The 22,360-nt window shown below is 41.8% G+C and overlaps 1 protein-coding gene across 1 annotated transcript in view; it reads right to left on the reverse strand.

Annotated features, from left to right (window-relative positions):
• The window catches only part of DIS3L2 (DIS3 like 3'-5' exoribonuclease 2), a 189,896-nt gene that overhangs the window by 160,336 nt on the left and 7,200 nt on the right, over positions 1-22,360 (reverse strand). The window contains exons 2-5 of the mRNA XM_026854640.1: positions 13,209-13,367; positions 12,764-12,906; positions 6,982-7,035; positions 2,737-2,838 (exon numbers count right to left, since the gene is read on the reverse strand). Of these exons, the coding sequence (XP_026710441.1) occupies positions 2,737-2,838; positions 6,982-7,035; positions 12,764-12,906; positions 13,209-13,367 (458 nt within the window). The remainder of the gene's footprint in view (positions 1-2,736; positions 2,839-6,981; positions 7,036-12,763; positions 12,907-13,208; positions 13,368-22,360) is intronic.

The raw sequence follows: 22,360 nt of genomic DNA on the forward strand, positions 1-22,360 counted from the left end.
TTAAAGTATAACCACACATCTAGAGTATTTCACCATCCCCTTACAATTCACTGTGGCATTTATGGCTGTGTGTAAGGCATCACCATTACAGGCTCAACAGAACACAATATATCCCTGGAGTAACTGCTCTCCAGCTGGTGTTTTTCTCTCACAGGCAAAGACTGACTCACTGGGTACAGGGCAGCTCCTAACTTCCTCAACTCTTCAAGCAAACACACAGATTTCCCTATCCAAAATTCATAGTTTCACCAGTCACAGGTTTTCCCCATTCATCCCATTTACACACATAAACTGAACCAAGGTTCCAGCTAAGTCAGCTCCTGCCATTACTGGGGTGAGCGTTATGCAGTGACTTTGCATGGCAGCAACCACCCGCACTAGCAACAGGAAGATCTTCCCTCAGAGCATCCAGAGGCCATCCAGGGTGCTTGAAAATAAGAAGGCACAGACTCATTAAGGTTGCTGTAACAGCAACCTTATCTTGTGCAAGACACTGGTTTACTAGCAAAAAGCCCAGCTCAGTTCTCACCGGAGCACAGACTAATGGGCTGGGAATAGTGAACCATAAAAATGATCAGCACGCACATCTCAGTCCTAACAAACCAATATGTACAGAGCCTGTAAAGTCTCCTCTGAGAACATCAGTTATACCATACATCTAATTTACATTTTTCAATGAAATAATTGAAGCTGTTCAGCTTGTTCCAAAGGCCCAACGGGAAGAAGAAAACCCTCAAGACACCTATGTGGCAGCTTTGCAGCAGCATGAGATTAAACAAATGGAAAAACCTAAAATAGGTTGCGACAGTTTATCATTAATCAGTATGAATTACTTGGCAGAATGCAGTATCTTTCAGTGCAATTTAGTGGCACCTTTCCCAAAGAACTAATACAAACATGAGCGCATAGCAAGAGATTCAGGGAGCAGGGGAAAAGGGATGTCATCACTGATTAAGTTGCTGATGGCAAGAAACAAAAAATGAGACTACATAGGGCAGCACCTGTGTGGCTGAAAAACATGACTGGCATGTTCCAGCTACTTCATTTGGCAAGGTTAAATTCACCACAAAAGAATCATAATCATACTATAAAACACTGAAGTCTTCTGAATTGTCTCCTTGCAGTCAGACACCACTTCTCCACTAGTTCTATATTTTCTAGCATTTGTCCAGGACAGAGAGAAACTGAACCTTTCCTCTTATATTCATAAAAGAACATTACTGTTGAACATATGAAGGTATGAGTATATAAGTGAGAGAGAGGTGTTATCTTTGTTTAGAGCCAGATAGATATAAATGGAAAATCACAGACAAAGCTTCCAGCTCAGGCAACCTCTATCCAGCCTACAAAGAAGCTCTTGTGCTGGCAGGTCCTGGCAAAGGATCTAAGCACCCGAACTATTCCATTTTTCCAACTATATGATATAGTCTTATGCAAAAGATAATTTATGTATACGGATTTGGTGATCCAAACATATAGTAATCATCACAGCTTTAGTGAACTCTGATTTGGACTCTTGAATGGCTATCAAAGAAATTTTGCTTTGACCCTCAAAACTGGTTCTCAGAGGTTACATAGATAGCAGCAGACCTCTTTTCTATACTTGTATATGGATATACCTGCAGTAGGTTAGATCCCACTTATCATTTGCCTTTTGTACAAGGTAGTTTTGCATTTGCATGTGTCAATAAATACTTGGGTTGTTTACTTATTTTATGCATTGCTATTAGATTTAAACAGAGAATATAAGGTTCAGCAAATGACCACACTAAAGACCTTGCATTTGCAAGCCTAAAACCCCATAACTTAAAACAAAGACAGGCAGAGGAAGTAGCTAGAATGAGTAAAAAACTGCAGGCTAAAGTAATTCAAGACCAGTCTCCCACCTTGCTGGAATCACCCTCACTATTACTTTTCTCCAAGAGACATACAATAGTCTTTAAATTCTCACGAAGAGTTCAGAAATCATGTTTGGAAAACAATTTGTGGCAGTTCTGTCATGTCAAAATTGCTAACTGTAGCTTACATCGACCAGCAGCTAGAGAAAAGGATTAAGAACTTTCACTGCATTGACAATGTTAAACCTGCAAACAAGAAAAAATTATCCAGATGTTTGAAAGGACTTTGAGTTTGATCAGTGAAAGAAGAAAAAACCCAGAGACAGTGATCTTAGTGAAATTCTCAGGCATGAAAGTGAAAAATGCATTGTCCCACATTTGCATTGCTCCAATAATTTCACACAGTCTTCATTCATGTAAATAAGGGTATTACCACAAAATCTGGAGCTGTGACAAGATAAATTTTCCATGGACTGAGGACCCACAAATTAGCAAGAGTTAATCATTAATGAAGCTTTGTCAACAGCACTTGTCAAATGCATGAGCAACTGCAAACACCTACATAGAGCTATCCAATACCACAGCATGAAGACAACTAAATGACAGATCTCAAAAATCACCTCTGACAACCATGCTTTGAACCAGCCTTGTTGTCAGACTTCTCTATACAGTGATAAGGAAGGCCATATCATGTAAAGAGTAAGGCTTCAACACTTTAGGCATCACTTCTTCCAAATGTTGCAATGGATAAAGTGTTTTAATCTACAGCAGCATAAATGGCAATTTAGCTAATCTGATTTGTAGGAAATTCTCTATTCTCTGTCTCAGGCCCTAAGTTTAATGAAGAAAACAGTAATAAGCTCTTCTGTTAAATCACAGAAAAATATACTGAACTGACCTTCCATTGCTCCTTGGGAAGCAGTTTCACTACCACGATGTCACCATTCAGGGCTCTGTTGCGAGCAACCACTCCATCAATAAAGATATCGCGAGTCCCATCCTAGTCAAAGAGGAAGAAAAATAAATGCCAGACCCAAACATATTAAATTACAGTTGTTATGATGTTTAAAACAGTCATCAAAAAAAGACACACACACACTGGTGAGACAAACATCCTGCAGTTGTGCACAGAAATGAAACATTCACCATATGCCCTTCAACATGCAGTATCTTTCAGCAAATAAGATCCTTTGTATGGATGTGCCAGCACAGTAGTTCCACACTATTTATTCAAGACAGAGCCAAGCCCTCAAGATGTATTGTCTGCAAGCTCTGCTCAGTTCCTCCACAGTTACTCTTGGGAATGGGTAGAGTTTTCTGCAATCACAGCTCTTCACACATTCAGTTCTCAACTCAGGCACTCAGAGCTATTGTTCAGAATGTTTACAAGACAGTCTCTGCGAAGTGCCCGGTGCAGAGGTGGATGCTGCTCTCCTGGTGAGATGGGAAAGCAGGGACATGCAGCTCCAGGATCAGCAGGCCAGTCCACGAAAGCTGCCTGAAGGACGCAGTCTCTTTTTTTTCAAATGAGTGAACACCATATATTCTGCATCTATCAAAACTAATGCCAGAAGAGTCATCAATATTTGGAATCTACAGATGTCAACTGCAAGTCAGAAGATCTTTTACTGTAACAGACATGCTAGGACACCTTCTCTCAATACTCTGGGTTAACATCCTTGCACAAGAGCCTCTACTAACTGTACACACTAGGATTATCCATCCCAGACATGTTTGGCAATCAGATAATCTAGATTTAGTTCAGAAGGTTTATCTTCATGGGGTAAATAAAGATGAAGTTTCCTTAAAATGCCAACACAAAAGTTTTCATTTTTAAAGAACTTCCAGTTTTCTCCTTTTTTTGGCTAATTATTGACTGTGCTCTTGCTGCTTTCATTTGTTTCCGTATAATCCAATATATGAAAGATTCTATGTGTCTTGTTTACAGTACCATGAACATATCAATGTGAACATTTCATACGAAGATGAGCAGCCAACAGTTTTTCTAGAGAGCTAGAGCTTTGCATAGTTTTGAGGTACAAAGAAAGAGGATGAGTTTCTTTAGATTAGTACTTCATTATCATTCAATGAAAAAAACAGCCTCACAAGAATTAAAATCATAATCACAACTTTAGTCATTACTCAGATACACACTCCTGAGTCTCATATGCTTGAGTAAATCCAATCAGAACTACCAGTGTGCTCAGTCTCCAAGAAAAACTTCTTTTATAACCTGAAAACATGAAGCCCTAATATCACATAAATATCTTACTCTGCTTAGATACCAAAACAATAAAACGGCAGAACCCTGCCATGATGTGAAACTAAGGCTGTCCTCCAAGAGACCAAATTACTCTTAGAAAGAAAAGCAACAGCAGCTCAACAGCTGTGTGAAAGCTGCCTCCCATGACAAGATGCAGAAAAATTGCAAAGCCTCTTGGACCAACATAATTCAAATTGGAAACTGTTCTTTTCAAAAAGCCAGATTTTTTACACATGGTCTTATTCCTCATTTCTCCCCACACTTTCCCTTCTGCCCCAGCTCTTTTACCTAAATCCATTACATACATAAAAAGAAAAGTTCAAAGCCACTTTTTAAAGAAAATGTCTGCTTTTTTTGTCTGTACCTATAGCTGCTCTGCACCACAGGACACAGGTTGGCATTTATGATAATTTGCTTGTTCTACACTTTTTTCCTTCTCTCCTCTGTCCATGAAAACACAAGGCAGACCCTTTCTCCCACCCCCTGCAAAGGTGCCTGATCTGTCACACCATCTAGTTAAAGCTGCATCTCCATACTCTGCAAGAGTCTTGTCCTGAATTGCAACCAGTCACTCTCATCCCAAACAATATACCCCTGTATCTACACACACAGTTATATATGTGGATGCACACCTATTTTACAGCAGTTAATTTCAATGTCTGCAACAAAGCTGTAATTAGGAAATTTTTGGGAGTTTTGGTTTTGCCTCCAAAAAGAAACATTGCTGTATCTTGAGCTCCAGGCTCATGCGAACTTATGTACTTCCAAGAACACTTGTTCATCCCACTTTTTCCCTCAGCATCCCCTACTCTGCACAGCTGGCACTTCAGATTACTAATGCAATTACAATGGCACCAAATCACAACAGAACACAATCACTTGCAAAGTCTCAGCTGTCCCCAGGGTGCATACACTGTATTAGCCACAACCGCTTCAAGACTTCTGCAGCCCTCTCCAGGGAGCACAGGGCTTTTACTGCTCCATGGCCACCTGTGAGTAACACTGGCAGTGCTCTCTATCCCCCTGACAAAAGGGAGATCTGCAGTGCTTTCATCTGCTCTGGAAGTGTCTGCCACAAGCCCAGCACAGCCACAGTCACCCCATCACTCACACTCAGCAGTATCATCCTTCACATTGACAATGCCATTGTTTCCAACCTCACTGCTGTGTGCAGGGAAGACATAAGATGCAAAGCAGAGATTTAAATGCTCAGGTCAGTTCTCTGGGTAGCTTTCAAGAGAAAGGTCCTGGGCCTTCCCCTCAAGTCTTCATGCAACAATGAGACAAGCAGACAGAGCACATCTGCAGCAAGAAACACCCTGGGACTTGTGGTGTTTGAAGGTGAACAGCTGTTGCATTTGAACTCCATGAAACCACAGCCAAGTCAGAGCTAAGGAGAAAAGGGTACAGTGCCCTAGTCAACAGCAGGAAAGAAAGGGTGATTTTTCACAGTTGCAGGTCTTGGAGTATCTGGTAATGATGGGAAGTCCTGCAGAACATGAAGGCTGCAAACCCTTCATTATGGCAAATAATGTTATGCAGAGAATAAGCTTCCTAAAGCACCTGTCTTAAGGACTATGTCCACACCAGTCATGAGTCTTCTTCATCCAGGTGTTGATTCTGCTTGTTATCAGGGACAAGGTTAGTTCTGGCATTCAGCTCCACAAAGGGCAGAAAAGTAGAAAGATAGCTGAGATAACAACCTCAGCTAACCCTCCTTAATGTATGTATTCCTGCATGCAGAGCCCCGAGCAATCACAAAAGCTGGGCACCACGGGTGATCAGGGGTAAAGCTTCACATAAAATTAACCTCACGTGAGTAGCTGGAGTTCTCATTTAACCTTGCATTTTGTAATTTCAGAAAATATGTTTAATAGCTTACACCTACCACACCTATAAGGACACCTGGTAAAAGAAGGATGACAGTTCCTTTCACACAGTGCTTGCTCTATTGATGTACTGGAGAGCTGCTCTCCACTTCTTCCTCTAGTTAATCTTAATCTACTTTGTGCACCTCTGACCTTCTTCACCCCTGTAGTGCCAGCCTCCTCTAACAAAGCGGACTCCAAAACATTATTCCAAATCAACAACATGAATTGACAATGCTATGAATTTCAAGGCTTTCAATCCAAGCCCCAAAACAATAGCACTGTCAGTAGCAGGGACAACAGAGTTAGTGTTTCACTGTCTCAGGGCAGGCTCTGCCTTCTCTCCCCCACACCAACAAAATATTTCAATATGAAACTCTCACTGACAGTAACATTTTGACCAAGTCAGTTCCAGATAAAAAGCCTTGGCTATGCCAGCTGTGAGGTCACCTTCCCTACTGGAAGTCCCTGAAACTGCAAGAGCCCTTCTTTTCTGTCAAAATAAGGGAAGAGAGAAGAGGCACAAGCCAGTCCCATGTGACAGAAGCACATCCCAAGCCAACCAAGATACAGTTCATGCAAAAGCGGGCACATGAAAAGGAATCACGCATATTATTTCTGGAATGGCTTTTCAAATTAGCTCATGCAGCAGATTGAAAATGGGAGCATATTTGTTTAGGGAAGATTAACTTAAATCAGTGGAAAATCTATAAAACCTCTGCAGCCATAAACCAAGGGTTTCCAATTACGCTATCTGGTGGTCCTCAAACCTGACTTCAGCTGGCTGCCGTGGGATCCAGCAGTATCCCCAGTTTCAGCACAAGCTAAGTAAGTAGCTCTCTGAGGTATGAAAATGCAGGATTTGTTTGGGAATATTTGATTTAAAAGAAAATCCAGATCATGTTCATTTATTCCAACTCATTCACCTCAGAGTGACCTTTATTGCACAGCATAACTCCTATCTAAATTCACCTTTACTTATGAACTTAAAGCATTATAAAATTACACTTACTGGAGATGGAATGAAGGCTTCATGGTACTTCTTAGGATTTATTCTCAAGGGTCCCTTAAAAAAAGAGAAGAAGGAGAAAGATTATGCCTGAATCTTATTAATTTTATATAACATCAGTTAAATTAGAGAGCTGTGGGTAATATATCTACTGTGAAACATGAGAGATACATCTAAATTTCCATTATACATTTCAAGTCTTGACAACTTAGCATCTGAGCAATTTCAAACCAAAAGGCAGTTTCATGATAGGCTTAAACTGATCTACTGCAGTCTGTCATCGAAGAGATGTTGAATCATTAGTTCTTGCTGCTACTGGGTGAACTGAGGATCCAAGCCCTCCTTTTCCCTTCACACATTTTCTGCTGAGCATCCACCAACTTTGTTAACAGACAGACAACAGAAACAATTTGTTTTGCTCTGTTTTGGAAAAGCAGAATGTTGGGTTTGCTTATTTTGGAGGACAGGAGGAAAGAGGAAAAGCTGACCTACTGAGCTTGCATGGCAGCAGGTTATAAGGGCTCTGGCTGCTCAGGCTGTTCCTGCAAACAGACAGTAGCAGTAATGCAGTGATAAAGAACATTTCCAAAGAAGAATCAGAAGGATTTTCCAAAAACAAACATTTAAAGTCTACAGGATTAAATTCTGTTTGACATGTTTAAAGTCAAACTGTCTTTAAAACATTTGAAACTCCATGGTCTATCTATTTCTGCTTTGTTATCTACCAACTCAAAGCTCAAGTCACCTGCAATAAATTCACATCACCCCTCAGAAGTAAACCAACCAGTCTTGGTGCTTGCGCTCAGGCCCATCCAAGAGAAAGGGAGAGCCAACCAAGAACTTACAGGCTAGGCAACAGCGACGTTCCCATCCCAAGAGGGTCTTGGGAATTGTGATTTGGGTGACTGCAGTTAAAACTGACAGCATTTGATTCTTACGGAAATACAACTAGGTACCTGCCTTCAGACAGGCTTCTGCTTTGGGCTGAAACTTTAAAGTTTTCTCTACTTGTGTATTGAAATAACGTTGGCCAATTTGTTATATGAACAGATTCCATCTGTTTGCACTTCTGTGTTAAGCAATCATAGGAACCTCTCACAGGAATTGCTTCCTTTAAAATTTACTGCATCATATAATTTTTTATGTATTCTGGGAAACACTCAGACGATAGGAAAATAAAGCTGATTACACGTGAAAGTTTTGCTGCCTTGAAGAAGAATTTGCAGATTTATGTTTTCCATTGTTTTTATTTGCTTAAGTTTGGAAATGCCAGCACCATATATTCTATATTCTTTAGGTATTATCTGAATACTTCGCTGCGATGTCTTATTTTGTGCCTTATGTAACTAGTATTAATGAGCACACTAGCCACATGGCAGGCACAACCCAGGACAACAGCACGAAAACAAAGACAACCCACTGGGAGCAACCCTGGGGATATACTTTATGCTTAGGCAAAGCAAAAGCTAACTTCTGTCATCAGCCTCTATTAGCACTGGTACCCACGAATGGAAAACTCTCAATGGTCTTTTTTTCTCTCCTTATTTCACAGAATCAGCCATCCAAACTAATATGCTGTTAGTAAAGGAAGCTGCTACAGAAAGAAAGGAAAAAATGCAAAAAGGGATGGTTGCTCTGCTTGACAAGTGAAACAATTCCCATACCAGCACCTACCCACCAGCACAGAGCAGATGAGGGGATACCCTGTGTTACTCTGCAGAATCTCCTTGAATAGTTTGAGACAGCTGTCAATCAGCCAGGTGCAAATGCCAATTATGCGCGTGAAAAATCAGGTTTTGTGTCTATGGCCCAGAAGGCGCCAGAGCGGCTACGTGCACATGGATGCCCAGCTCCAGCAAACACACAGATGAGCAAAGTGTTACCATGTTTTCAGTGCAGCGCGTTTCTCTACATTTTATACACTCTATCTAATTATGATCAGCATTAGAATTCTTACGTCAAGTAGCATTAAAATACTTCAGCTCTTTCCTTTAAGCAAGGAACTCCCAAAATTTATCTTAGAAAGCAGATGGGCCCTATTATCTGTGCCTATGAAAATCCTATTTACAATGTTGTACATTTCACGCTGTGATATCATATCTGGAACCAGTCACTCTCCCCATCTGCAGCGAACAACTGTTCTCATATGTGTATTAGGGGGTGAGGATCTGGCTGCAGAGTCTCATGATGTCACACTAATGTATTATTTTACAATAGTTTGCAAATAATAGCTGCTATATTTATCAGTGGGTTTATGTCAGTAGGGCCTTTGTTTTGAAAGGGAAGAGAAAGGTTTGCGGGAAGGTTTCTAAAACACTTTGTGATGTCTTAAGTCAGTTCACACAAACTTGCCAAAAAAAAGTTTCTAACATTATTGAGCTTCCCCAGCAAGGTACAAATGGGTCATGATTGTGATGATTTCTCAAGTTGCTCTGCTAGAACCAGGGCAGGTACTACTCAGACTAAACTTCAAGCATCTCAAATCAAGCAGTTTATAACAGCTACCATAAAAAAAAAAAAAAAAAAAAAAAAAAAAAAAAAAAAAAAATCAGGGTTCAAGTATCTGCTTGCTATCAAGTCCACCTTTGAAAAAAACAATCCATGAAAATCAGGGAAACCCCAGCCTTCATACCCACAGAACAGCAGCTTTTCAAGTAAAAACACCCTCTTAACGGCAAAGCAGGCTCTGCACCTCTGTATGCGGAGCACTCTCACTGCCTGACCCCAGCAGCCCTGCAGGGAGGGTCTAGGAGACACTGGAGGCGTGGAACAGACACGAGTTTCTGGCTGGTGCTTCATGAGATGATTATGGTCCTTTGGGTCAATGTTCCTTAATACATAACCTGACTTCATCTGTTGTGTATAGTCAACACCATCCGCTTACGTAACTACACAGAAGTTATTCAATCTTGTTTGCCTTCAGACCAGCCGATGTGATTCCAACCAATCTGATATGCTTGGGTGTTTGCTCACTGCAGACAGTTTTAGGGGTGGGGAAGTGGGAAGCCTACGCACTCTTAAGAGCCTGAGCTTAGATCCCGTTTCTTGTGGAAGGACAGCACATATCGCATAAACAAATCCAGGAATCCCTCAGGGCACACTTCTTCATGCTACCTATCAAAAACTGAATTATGACAGACACAATACCAGAAACCATTAAGACTAATATTATTGACAGACGTCAGCACCCATAAAGATAGCACTTCTGTTCTTCCTGATCTAGGACTGCTTAATCTTCCCAGCACTCATGTTTTATCAGAGCGATCTCCATGTCTGCCAGTAGTTTCCGTGGGTTGGGCTTTCAGGAGCATTTACTTGCATAGCTGCATTGCCAGGGTCCAGCAACATCCTCAGAGTTTACGGTGGAGTCTTTTTTTCTCTAGATCTCTCAAGTTCTCACACAAATACATGCATATCCAGTGTTTCCAGGATGCTCCAGGGGACGGCCCCTGCTCAGAGTCATGCTTCTTCAGACCAATGGTCTGTTCTTTTCTTCCACAGGCTCTTATGGAGCATTTTTGCAGATTACCATACCAGACCAACACTCTGCTTTTGGGGATTAACACAACAGGTATTTGTTCATTATGTCTCTTACCACTGTACAGAGTAGTGCTGAATATTTGTCAATTCACTGAAGTAGTTTTCAGGATCTCGCCTATCCTGGTTGAGACTGCAGTGATGACTGGTCTTGCTGAGATCATAAGGATGAATGAGCTGAAGATGAGAGATACTGAGCTGGGATGCCCATGACCTGACACTCAGCCCTAAATGATTAAATCCAGCTTCTACAGCCTCAGTTGTTTCCCTGAGATGTGGAACTGGATAAAAGGAAAACAGACACAGCCTAAGAAAGCACATACGATTCCTCCAGTTACGCAGCACATGACCTGGAGTAGACACTACGCATTTACAAGAACTAGGGAGTCTCTCGCCAGAGAGCATGCAATCACAGCTCCTCTGGGACTCAGCATTTCAGTGGGGTTCTCAGGTAGTAGTCATAGTCTGATGTGCCTCATCTGCAGCTGCACTCGACCTCATAGGCAGTCTAAACACACTGCACTTAATGATATCAAGCTGTGTTACCAAAAACAGGTGCCAAACACACTCCTGAAGGTAAGGCAGAAGCTTTAGTTGCTGCCACATGCTACTGCAGCCATGGGGGGAAGTCCCAGCTTGAGGATCCAATTTTTTCCCTCATCATTTGCTTCCCACTGTAGATGTCTATGACAGCCTTTAAAAAGGCACTGGCCTAAGGTCTGGGTAGCCCAGTGGGCCACTCTGATCATCAGCAGGGATATATCACATGGTCATTTTTCTGAAAGCTAAGAGCTCATCAGCTTGGTCTTCAGGGTGGAATCAGGTGATCTTATATGTGGAATCCTCATCACACCTCCAGAAATTATGCCACTATATTATTGTACAATAATTACTATGCAATTATAACAAGAAATCAGACAAAAAGTGAGGTGATGCCATTTTCAGCTTCAACACATTGATGAAAGTAAGTAATCAGAACCTCACCAGCATTACAACACTAATTAAACAGCAACACACCCATGTGTGTTTGGGTAAGTGATGCCTCAGCGTGAGTGTCTGTCATGCCCTCACTGACTTCCACCTGCCTGTTTTCCCCAGACAGTCTGGTCTTACTAGGACACCAGTTCCTGAAGAACATTACACCATGTTGAGGACTGTACTACAACAGTGGTTCTAGGACGCTATCCTCTTCTCCTACTCCTCAGGGAACTTCAGCCCTGCCTGCCTTTATGCAAAACTCCTTCTGAGATCCAGATACCCACACAAATGACAGGTCCACTCCCACATTTTGCTAGATACTCAGAGAAGACTTGTTGCCTAATTATGACTGAAGTTTTGCTGCTCCAAATGGAAGCACAAAGTCCAATCTCTGATCTTTAGAATCTGTAAAATGAGAACACACTTATTGCTAGCTGCTCAGGCAAATAACCATACACGTACATGCAAATGATTTTCTGTATCTTGATGGGCTCTTCAGCTCCATCTACTACCTGTGCCTTACTTCAGTAAACCATACACTGTCATCAGTGACTGGGTCAGCCCTTTGACTTGAGGGGACTGCAAAGAAAATTATGCAAGGAAATCAAGGCTCCAGTACCACTGCTTGGCCATTTGACATTTGGTTAACCAGCTGCATCAGAGTTTATAACAAGTTATTACAGTGCCCTGCACAGCCCTAAGAGACCCCAAGAACCACAGCATTACTTGCACCATCCCTCTCCCTTTTTTTGGGGGGAGGGAGACTTCTGGGAAGAGCTGATAGATAGAAAGAAGAGTAGATCTGAAAGCAGAGAGGTCTGCATCTAATTGCTGAGGACTAATAAACATCTTTGTGAGGAATTTCAGCAAGAAGTATCTTGCTAAGGGCATTCATTTTTACTTACACTGACAAAGACAAAGGCTGCCAGCACCTGCTGTGTTTGTGAGCAACATTTGTAAAAGAAAGTGTCTGCACAATAATGACTATCACAGCTAGCAGACCATCCAACCAGATCTCTGCAATTCATCATGAGTGTGGATAAGGAATTTTACAGAACATGACATCAAACGAAAAACTATACTTCAGCTGAACATAAAAGATTTCATTCCACTTCTAGAACCTTCTAAGAAAGGGAAAAATCTTCCTCTAGCATCTACAAGTGGTACATCAATTCCCTGTCATGCAACCAACTGACATTGACTTCCAAAAAACTGCCTGTGATTCCCACAGACTTATCGCAAGAGCATGGGCGTTGTATGTTCCAAGCACCTGAATTAGCTCTCCCCTTTTCAGTCCTGCTGAAACATCTTCTTTTGACATGTAGGCTTCAAATATACTCTTCTTCCTCCCTCGAGTGGGTTTATTTAGATTCTTTCTATCACCTGATGTTGGGACAGCAGCATAGGATCCTCCTGCAAACAAAAATTCATAAGTGTTATCTTGCCCACCAAACTTGTCCATGTATCTTAACAGCAGCTGTACAGAGGCTTTGTATTCAAAGTTGAATTTCTGAGAACAGTTTCCCTAGAAATACTGGCACCCCACTTCAGAGCACCAAAAAAGCCTGGAATAATCATATTTTACAAATAATCGACAGTCTTTTACAGCTCATTTTAGAGTTAAGAGCATTCATCCCAGCCCATCTTTTAATAGTGCTGAGCACATGCTTCAAGGCAGCTTATTCCTGAAGATTGTATGCACTCTGCTTTAATACCTCTGGGAGTTCCCAGTTGTCTAGGATTTATTCTGCTGTCTGAATTGTTCATTGTTTCTGTCTGCGATTGAGAGAGTTGCCTCTTCCTATCGAAGTTCTGGGGAGTTCTTGCAGATTCAGAGTTGTTTCTGGTCCTTGCAAACCCTCTCTTTTCTGCACCTGAAATCAAACACAGGTTTCAAACAACAGGGGAGGGAAGAGGAACCCCATTGCCAGCTTGTGGTCCTGGTGAAACTCATGGTCTGCAGTACTTCAGTACAAGTCACAACTGTGAATCACGCTCTTTATCCAAAAGAAACGATGTCTTCATTAGTTCATTTGTAATCTGTCGGCTCTTTGTGCCTCTTAATCCAAACTAACTTATTTTAGCATAAATAAAACTCTGGAAATTACGATACTAAAGTTGGATACAACCCTTCCAAAATCCTGGGAAATTCATTAGAGCATATAAAATGTGAAATTGTTAAACTGTTTCCAAAGCCTCCACCCCATTAAGCCCCCAAGTAGTGAGAAAATATAACTTCCTTACAACTTAATTAAGCCGTTCAGGAATCAAGGAGAAAAAAAAAATCTCAACAACCCTCTCTGGGGTAATTAACTTTTGAGCTACCAGAGGCAGCACGATACACAACCACACCACAAAGAAATGCCAAGGCTCCAAATGTCCAGCTTGCTCAGAATAGGGCATGATCATACAAAAATATTCTGCGAAGACTCACCCCCTCCTTCCCTGCCATCACCTCAGCCCCTTCCCTACAGCCAGGAGAGCAAGCAGCAGCTTCCAAAGTGTATGCCAACGCTGTTCCACGGATCAGCACATTGGAATGCAACCCAGCGCCGCACAGCTGCCCTCTTGGCCCTCCACCTGGAGACTGAACATGTCATCACAGCTTTGCCTTCCAGCCCCTCCTGGCTACGCTCCCTGGGTACAAGCTTGTACCTGCAAGTCAGAAAATGTGCAATGCCAACTTACTTGCTATGGGGCTATCCAAGTTACAAGGCAAATTTTTTTAAGTATGCTATACTTCACAAACTAAACGGCAGATTGCTTCACAGAAAGCTGAAGCAGCACGAAAAACAATGTTTAAAAAGCTGTACTTAAGCAGAGATCTTTAAAAATATGGCACAATAAGAGAAAACTGCTACTCAGCCGAAGACGAAAGCAACTTCCATATGTATAATAACAGGCAAATCAGTGGAATGAGAGAAGGACCCTCCTAACTCGGGAGTAGAGACACCAAGAGAGGCAGAGGGACAACTCAAGGTGCCAGCTCAGATAGCCCAGGAAAAAATTAAATGCCACAGCAGGATCTCCAAATGGGACACTGTAATGATGTGGGGACCTCTGTTTTCAGTGACAATAAGGATAAGAGCAATGTAGTTTAGCCTTTGTCTACACAAACAAGCGTTTCATACTCCGCACATGCTGTCAGGGAGGAGACTGAGGGAGGTTGCAGCTGTAACGCAGCAAAAGCGCAGCCGCACAGTTAGGTTTTAACCAATGCAAACAAGGCAATACTACCTGTATGGACCACATGATAAGATGGAACTAAAATTAACTGATTTGCAAATGCCCTAAGGGTCAAGAGATTAAGTTCAAAAACTTAATCTCAAAGTAAAAGTATGGACTAGAGAGGTCTGAGCAGAATAGTTTTTAAATCAGCAACATGGTTTTCTCTGGATAGAGACATTTTGGTGAAAGAATCTGACTTAAACTGCAACGGGCAGGATCTCAGAAACAGTATTAAAAAAGCAAGGCACCGGGCTGATCACCCAGAGAGGTCATGCAATCTGCTTCGTTGGAGGTCCTTAAAAATAGGTGAGACAGACGTCTGCCAGAGTTGGTCTAAAAAGAGCAGTTTTTTCCTTGAGGTAGTGAAGTGGATTACACAAGCTCATAAGGTCCTCTAAAGCCCTTGTTTCTATGACAGCAAGTCACAGAAAATACTACTATGAATTAAAGAACTTGGGATTAAAAGGAGGCTAAATCTTAAAAAAAAAAAAAAGCAGAAAACTAAAATGCAGGGGAGAAAAGAGAAAAAAATATCTATTGAGTTGGGAAGTGAGCTGAGAGCCAGAATTAGGCACCACAGAACAGAGCTGTCCCGGCACTTGCTGTGGCCATCAGTTCAGAAAGTTTGGGGACACTACTGCCAAAAATAATGCACAGCAACAGCAAAGGGTGGAGAAGCACCTTTCCGTGCTGAAAGGTAGACATGCAGAGAGGCACTTGCGTGTTTCCAACACTTAAGCCTCTGGCTTGCTCTCCAGTGGGATTTTACATCCGCTCAGACTCAGACACAAATTCAAAGAAAAAATTTACTCAAATGAACAAACTCTGCTTCGACATAGTTGGCTTGCAAGCCAGTTTACACACAGCCACTTTGGATAAGTATTTGACCCCGTTGGCTGTGACATTTATGGCTAAACAAAACCACCCTTGTTACAAAGCCACAGACAACTGTCACAATTAGCATTCAACTGGAACACATCAAATTCTGCATGACTGTAATTTCTTGTATTTCTCCTTTTAAAAGAAAAAGAGCTAACTACAGGTTGCCATCTGTTTCAACTAGGTTCAATATTTGCTTCTGTAATGCACCTGTCCCGTAAAACTGGAAGTTAGAAACACTTCTCATGACGGGCTTTCCTGCTGTCCCTGCTGCCCAGCACTAATATTCTGATGGATAAACAGACATTATTCCACAAAGCAAACTGCAAATTGACTACTCTATAGATAGCGTAAGCTATATTGAGACTATCCTTTCTGAAATGACTGCTATTAAACTTAATTAAATTCTATTCCAGAATCAGGCACGTCAGAAATCTTAACTTTTGCTGTGGTGTTACAGTCGTGTAATATGTAAGATATAGCAAGATCTCTTAGGGTAAGATGTCATACAAAGTAGTAACACATTCTAGGCATTAAATTAATCAATAAGTTAATAAGTAAATAAATATAATTAAAAAATTAAAAGTAACTTCAGTAGAAGAGAGAGCTGAGAGCTGAGGTTGGTTGATACATCCTAACAGGAGGCTTGAGACAACCACAACGCACCAAACGTGTCTGCCTGTGCAGAACCACTCAAGCTTGAATGCAGGGCAATTGTAGCACCAGTCACACAAGTATTCACAACACACAACAAATGGAACATGTTTGAGTATGTTTATCTGGCTGCGTGGATGATGCAGAGCTGCTCTCGGTGGTTGCAGCCACCACACACCTAGGATTTCTAGATGTTCTGCCATTTTCAGTTGGAAATAATATAGGAGTAACAATGTGAATCACAGAATCATCTAGGTTAGAAAAGACCTTGAAGATTATCTAGTCCAGCCACTGAAGTCCTCTGGAGGGAGACTTAGGTTGAAATAACTCCAACACCTGTATCAGGCAAGAAGGCTCCCTATGACTGTGACAGAGGGACACCTGAACAGGACCAGCAGGGAACCCCTTCAAACTAGCCAAGGGGAAGCACTTGTGGGAAGCAGAAACACACAACTCCCACCTCCACAGCTAGAGGCATGAAAAGAAAAGTGAGTGGCATCTGTGGGCTTTCAGAACAGCCTTCAATCAGTGACTCGCTCTTATTCTCAACATGAGCACCGGGAAAAGGAGCAGAAAGGATGGAGCTGGGGGCTGGCTCCAACCCAGAAGCCCAGTCCAGCATCCAGCGTGCAGGCAGCAGCGGCTGGTTGAGCTCTGCTGGAAGAACAGCACTGGAGAGTTGAGAATCCAAACCATCACACTTCATCTCCGTCACAACAACAATGACATCACGCAATGGCACATTTTGGTCTTTAAAGCTAAGTACTTATTAATCTTTTCTTATTTTGGAAAAAAAAATGCATGCAGGCAGCTTCCCAGAATAATTGATCTGGTTTACAGTAAGAGAGGAGGCTAGATGTTTTAAATCAGCTTATTTTGACATAATTTATACAAAATTTATACAAAATCACTCTATAGTTTAGGTTTCAAAATGTATTGCATTTAATTAAATTTACATCTGTTAGTCAGTTGATCAACTAGATGGTCAACTAAATCAACCAAAATGTTCAGCTAAACATGAAGTTAGCAAGGCCAGAAAGTCTTTATTTTTATATTAAAATTTGCATATTGCTTTACACAATAAAGAACCAAGACCCTCAATTTTCTTTACCAAAAATAAAACATTTCCAACTGCCCTCTAACACCTGGCAAGTTATTTGATTACTACCAGCACAGAAGGAAAATATTCCTCACTGAATTTTTATCAGCACATCCATGACTCCTTGGATATCTCCCATTAAGGATCCAGCAAGACCTAGTTTTACCTGAGAGATTTAAGTGAATTCCAAGATATGGACATCATGGTATAGCTTTCCCCTTTCCTGTCGAAGGGCATCTACCTTGTCACTAGGCATTTTTACTTCTAACTAAACTTCCAGCTGTTACCATCTACACTAGTTATATTTAACTCAGCTCCCTGGCGTGGGCAGGACTGTGAGAGCACCCCAACAATTGTGCTAGTAACACCTCTACAGGTTTAGTACTCACCCCACTGACAGATATCTCGACACGTTCCTTTTACATTTAAAAAAAGGAATTATGTTGAAAGCGTTGGATGGAACAATATTGCTACAAACTTTTCCAACACAAAATACTTCCATCTACTGCTTACCTTTATCAGTCCACAACTGGGCATCAACACCTCTGCTAACTCTGCTATTGCTAAGAGGATTTTCCATTGCTTCCCAGCATTAGATCATGATCTAGATATGCGAAGGAATATTTCAAATACCCCCAAATTACAGTCAGCATAGGCGTGAGAAGAAACAGAAGCATATCCTCAGAACTGATAACATGCAATAGAACAGCTTGTTATCAGTTAATGAGACACTCTCAGCACATGATTACTAAATATTTGTCCGTATTTCTACAGTGTTTCATTTCATTGCTGACACATTTCAATGACTTAAACCAATTTCCTTTAAACCTTCCAAGAGGTTCCCTGACATTTAATTCTTCAAGACAACCCAGCTATGCACTTAATAAAACACTGCAAGGATACACCCAAGAGCTAGAAGGCATGGCAGCTACCAAATGAAGGGTCACCCAACACTGCGCTACCTCCAAAAGTGGGAATTAACCAACTAAAGGCAATGAGAACTGCCCTGCTGCCAGCCCCTGCTTAGTCCTACATTCCCATTTAAGTCAGACTAGGTTAAGTGTGGCAAGAAAGCTATGTAAAACATGTTCATGATCATCCTTACTAGAGACTTAATTAATTAGGAGTCCAACCACGTGATAACTCAAGGCATCACCTCACAGATCTACAAGTTGGCCCCTGGCTCCTGGCAGAGTTGGCAAAGCAAATCTTAGAAACCATCAAATTTGGTCTTTTAGCAAATGAAGATTCTCCATGACCTGCCAGGAAGTCCCATCTGCAACTTTATGAGCCACTATGGATGCTGATGTGTAACAGGGTGTATTAACAGTCTCAATACAAGAGTTCAGCCAACAGAAACTCTGCCTTGTTTTGAAAAGACGCCTGGGACCCAAAAAATCCCAGATTTTACAAAGCCCCCGAAAAACTCATTGCAGGTACTTCTGTGAATCTAACTGTGCCAGCTTTGATGAGCTGGGGGGATGCAGTTCCTGGCTGGTTGCTCTGGATAGGCACAGACCTAGTGTTGACACTGTAGTACCAGGCAACTATTCGTTTCATTCTTCAAAGTCAAATAAAACTCTACTAGCAAAATCATGCTTTGCCAGTACGAACTGCATTAGCATCAGGGTGGTTTTGTTAGGATCCCCATGTCTTCCCCTTTCATATGCTTAAACAGGCAATTTAAAAGCTATTTGATATTTTCCACTGCTTGAAGAAGCCTCTAAAATAATTCCTTCTCAAATTTTAAAAGCTGAAATACATTTGTTAGATTGTTTTTAATTTGTAATGCACTGGTGACATCCAGTACATGCCATACGATATAACTCCAAGCACTTAAATGACTACTACAATAGCTGGGATCAAATTACCACCCACAGTCATAAATAACCAGCAAAGCCAACAAACACCATTGAAGTAATCTCAAATGTGAGTTATGTCAACAGAAACACTGGTCACAGACAGACCAGAAGTAACTACCTATTTATGTTTTGCAAAATATTTTGCGTATGTAAGAGACTAAGTGTTCCACTAAAGGTAACAGCCAAGTACTTTTTTGTTCTGTCTTGTTTTAAAAGGAAAAACACAAAGACAACTGTTGGTAGAGCTGCTCAAGGAAAGAGTTCTGTACCAGGAAAAAAAAAGACACTCCTCGGGTTTTATGTCAAGCAAGAGTTTGTGCTAGAGCCTCAATAACACAAACAGAACCAAACCCCATCCACCACACTCCCTGTGAGCTCAGCTCAGCTCCGCTCCAGCCTGTGCTAGGAACAGCAGTGCTTCAACAGCGCTCTCAACGTGGATTAAATGAGTTCAGAGCTCTCTGATAGCCCTGGAACAGAACCACCTCCATACCTTTTACAGTATCTTGAAGCAAAGAGGTTAAATAAAGTAGATGGCTCAAGATTAAAGACAAAGCAATAGAGAGAAATGAAGATGTCATGGGAAAGAATTCATTAGAGATGTAGGAGTGGAAAGACAAGACACTGAGATACGTTATCAATTCAGTTCAGTTTCACTGCAGCAAAGAGACTTTCGGGAGATAAACCTGGTAGGCAGCATTTCAGATGCTCAATCTGAGGTCTAAAGAGAAAGTCTGAAAGCACATTCTCCTTATCACAAGCAAATAAAAAAGGATCCTCCTTCTCTGATGAAACATAAACTCAAAGAATCCTAAACTGGAGGTTCTGCAGCACACGCCTGTGCTCAGTCCAAGCTGGACCACAGAGCTAAAGGGAGTTCCTACAATGTTGCTGTGAGTCCTCCTCAAAAATAACCCAGGATGTGAATGATTTGAAATTATCTTAATGACTGAAAAATAGGGCAAACTTCCGGGAAAGGGTGTATCTGTGCGGAAGTGGAAAAGGACTGTGATATGACAGCACTGTAGGGATTTAGGCAGATGGCAGATTGCATAATTAAGTTTAAAGTTAATTAAACAGTCATTCAAAGAAGAGAAACAATGCAGACCTACATTTACATGCACAGGCTCAGCCAAAATGTAAATTCAATGCAAATGTCCTGAACTGAGTGGATGATGTATTGAAATCCAGCTGCCAGAACTAGCTCCCATGCCCACCAGTCTCCACTAATTGACCCATTTACGACGGGCCACCAGGGCCCAGCCACGGCGTAAATCTGAGCTATAACTTTCCACCACCAAGACAAATCAAAATAATACAAGAAGACAGCACTTAAAAGTGAAGGCCTGTCCACACAGCTCTTAAATGTGATTTCAGGAGTGATTCAAAGCAACTGGTCCCTCTAGCAACAGCCCAACTGGTTATCAGCAGCCCTGTACAATGTAACACAGCTCCGCCTGTGCCAGCCAGCAGCTTGTCTACCGGTGCGATTGTGTTCGTGCACCAGGATGCAGTCTGACTGTGAGCCATCTGTGTACCCGGGAACAACTATGGAGAGCTCTCTTGCCCTGTCTCTTTGAAGAAGGTGATTCTCTAAACATTTTTGGCAGAAAGCCTGCCAAAATCTGCAGAGGAGAGTTGAGCATCCAAGAAAACAAAAGCACAAAGGGAATCCTTGCCACATGGGGGACAGCTGGCTGCATAAAGGCAGCCTGTCCCCAGCCAGTGACTCCTGAATGAGGAAATACAGGCTGCCATGGTTTGTGAGTGAGTTGATAGGGCCATGAGCTGCTTTCGGAGGTGACCATACTAATGTGGCTGGTTGTAAAAGATTCAGACATTGAGCATTCTTACAGCGAGTCACTGAGGAAGAAACATTCTTATTTAGGGATGGAGGCAGCAAAAATGTGAGATGGCATGTTCATGGATACTCAGGAAAGTCAGGAGCAAAGACACATGATCACTTCCAGACCCATAAAAATGAGGTGGGAAGCACATACATGGTGGAAGCACATGTTGCCACTGCTCTTTTGCTTTATGTTGCACATACATATTTAAAACTTTCGTGCTGCACTCCCCTAGATTTCAGTATGGAACTAGGGAAAATGAAAATATTCTTGCTGACTTTGGCTTTCTGAAAGGCCCTGTGCTTTGAAAAACTGAAATGAAGGAAAATGCACAATGGATTCTTTCTGCTGCAGAAAACAATGCTGTGGAAACTGCTCCTGACCGCCAAGATCATGTGCCCACGACACCACGCTTCATCCTCAAAAACACTTCCAAGCATCCTAACACTTGCAGGATTTTGACTTCAGTAACTCAGACAGTAATTGCAGTTTTATTTAATTCCTCAGCAGGGTTTGTGTTGTAGGAATACTACATGAGTGCAAGAGCCAAAGATACCATTCCAGGCTCTGAACTAAGGGTTGGTGACGAAACTCATTTAGTAGCAATAGACTAAAAGTTTATCAAAATAGTTACTGTGCTCCAGCTGCGTGCAGCAGCACAGTGGTGTTGTCAGGGAGGGGATACAGCTCTTCTGGTTTTCAGGACTCTCTGTGAACCTGCTCCACCCTGCTCGTGACCTCCTAACTACCTACTCCGCCTGATGACTGCACTCCTCCAGGCTTCCACTCCTGCCTCGGAATGTGGGTCAGGGCTGCTTCCACTGCCCCCTCGTCCTTCCATCCTCCCAAAGCATCTTCCACAACACCTTTTGCTCTTTGTTTCATCCAGCAACTACACTGTAAGAAGGCTTCTTCAGCACTTCAGGAAAAACAATTTAAAAACATAATATTGTGGAAGTTTTCTCTTTAATTTCTCTGGGCTTCAGTAGTTTGAGGGAAGCAAGTTGCTGGAAGATCAGAGGAAGTCAAGAGGCTTTGAAAGGCAAAACACCTGACGAGAGGTGCTAATGTACTAGAAGACATAAACAGCTGAAGAAGTGAAAGAACCGCTTTCAGATTCATATGTATCCCAAGGTTACCCAATCCACTGCAGAATAAGACAATTTGCTGATGAAGCCCATAGTGCTCATTCAGTGTAGCAGGTACATAATTCACAACCCTTACTACTGCGGAGGAAAAATGCCTAAAAACATACAAACTGAACAAAAATGCATTATCACTGCAGGCTTGTATCTGTA

The sequence above is a fragment of the Athene cunicularia genome (assembly GCF_003259725.1).
Source record: "Athene cunicularia isolate RWA chromosome 9 unlocalized genomic scaffold, athCun1 chr9_part1, whole genome shotgun sequence".
Taxonomy (NCBI): Eukaryota; Metazoa; Chordata; class Aves; order Strigiformes; family Strigidae; genus Athene; species Athene cunicularia.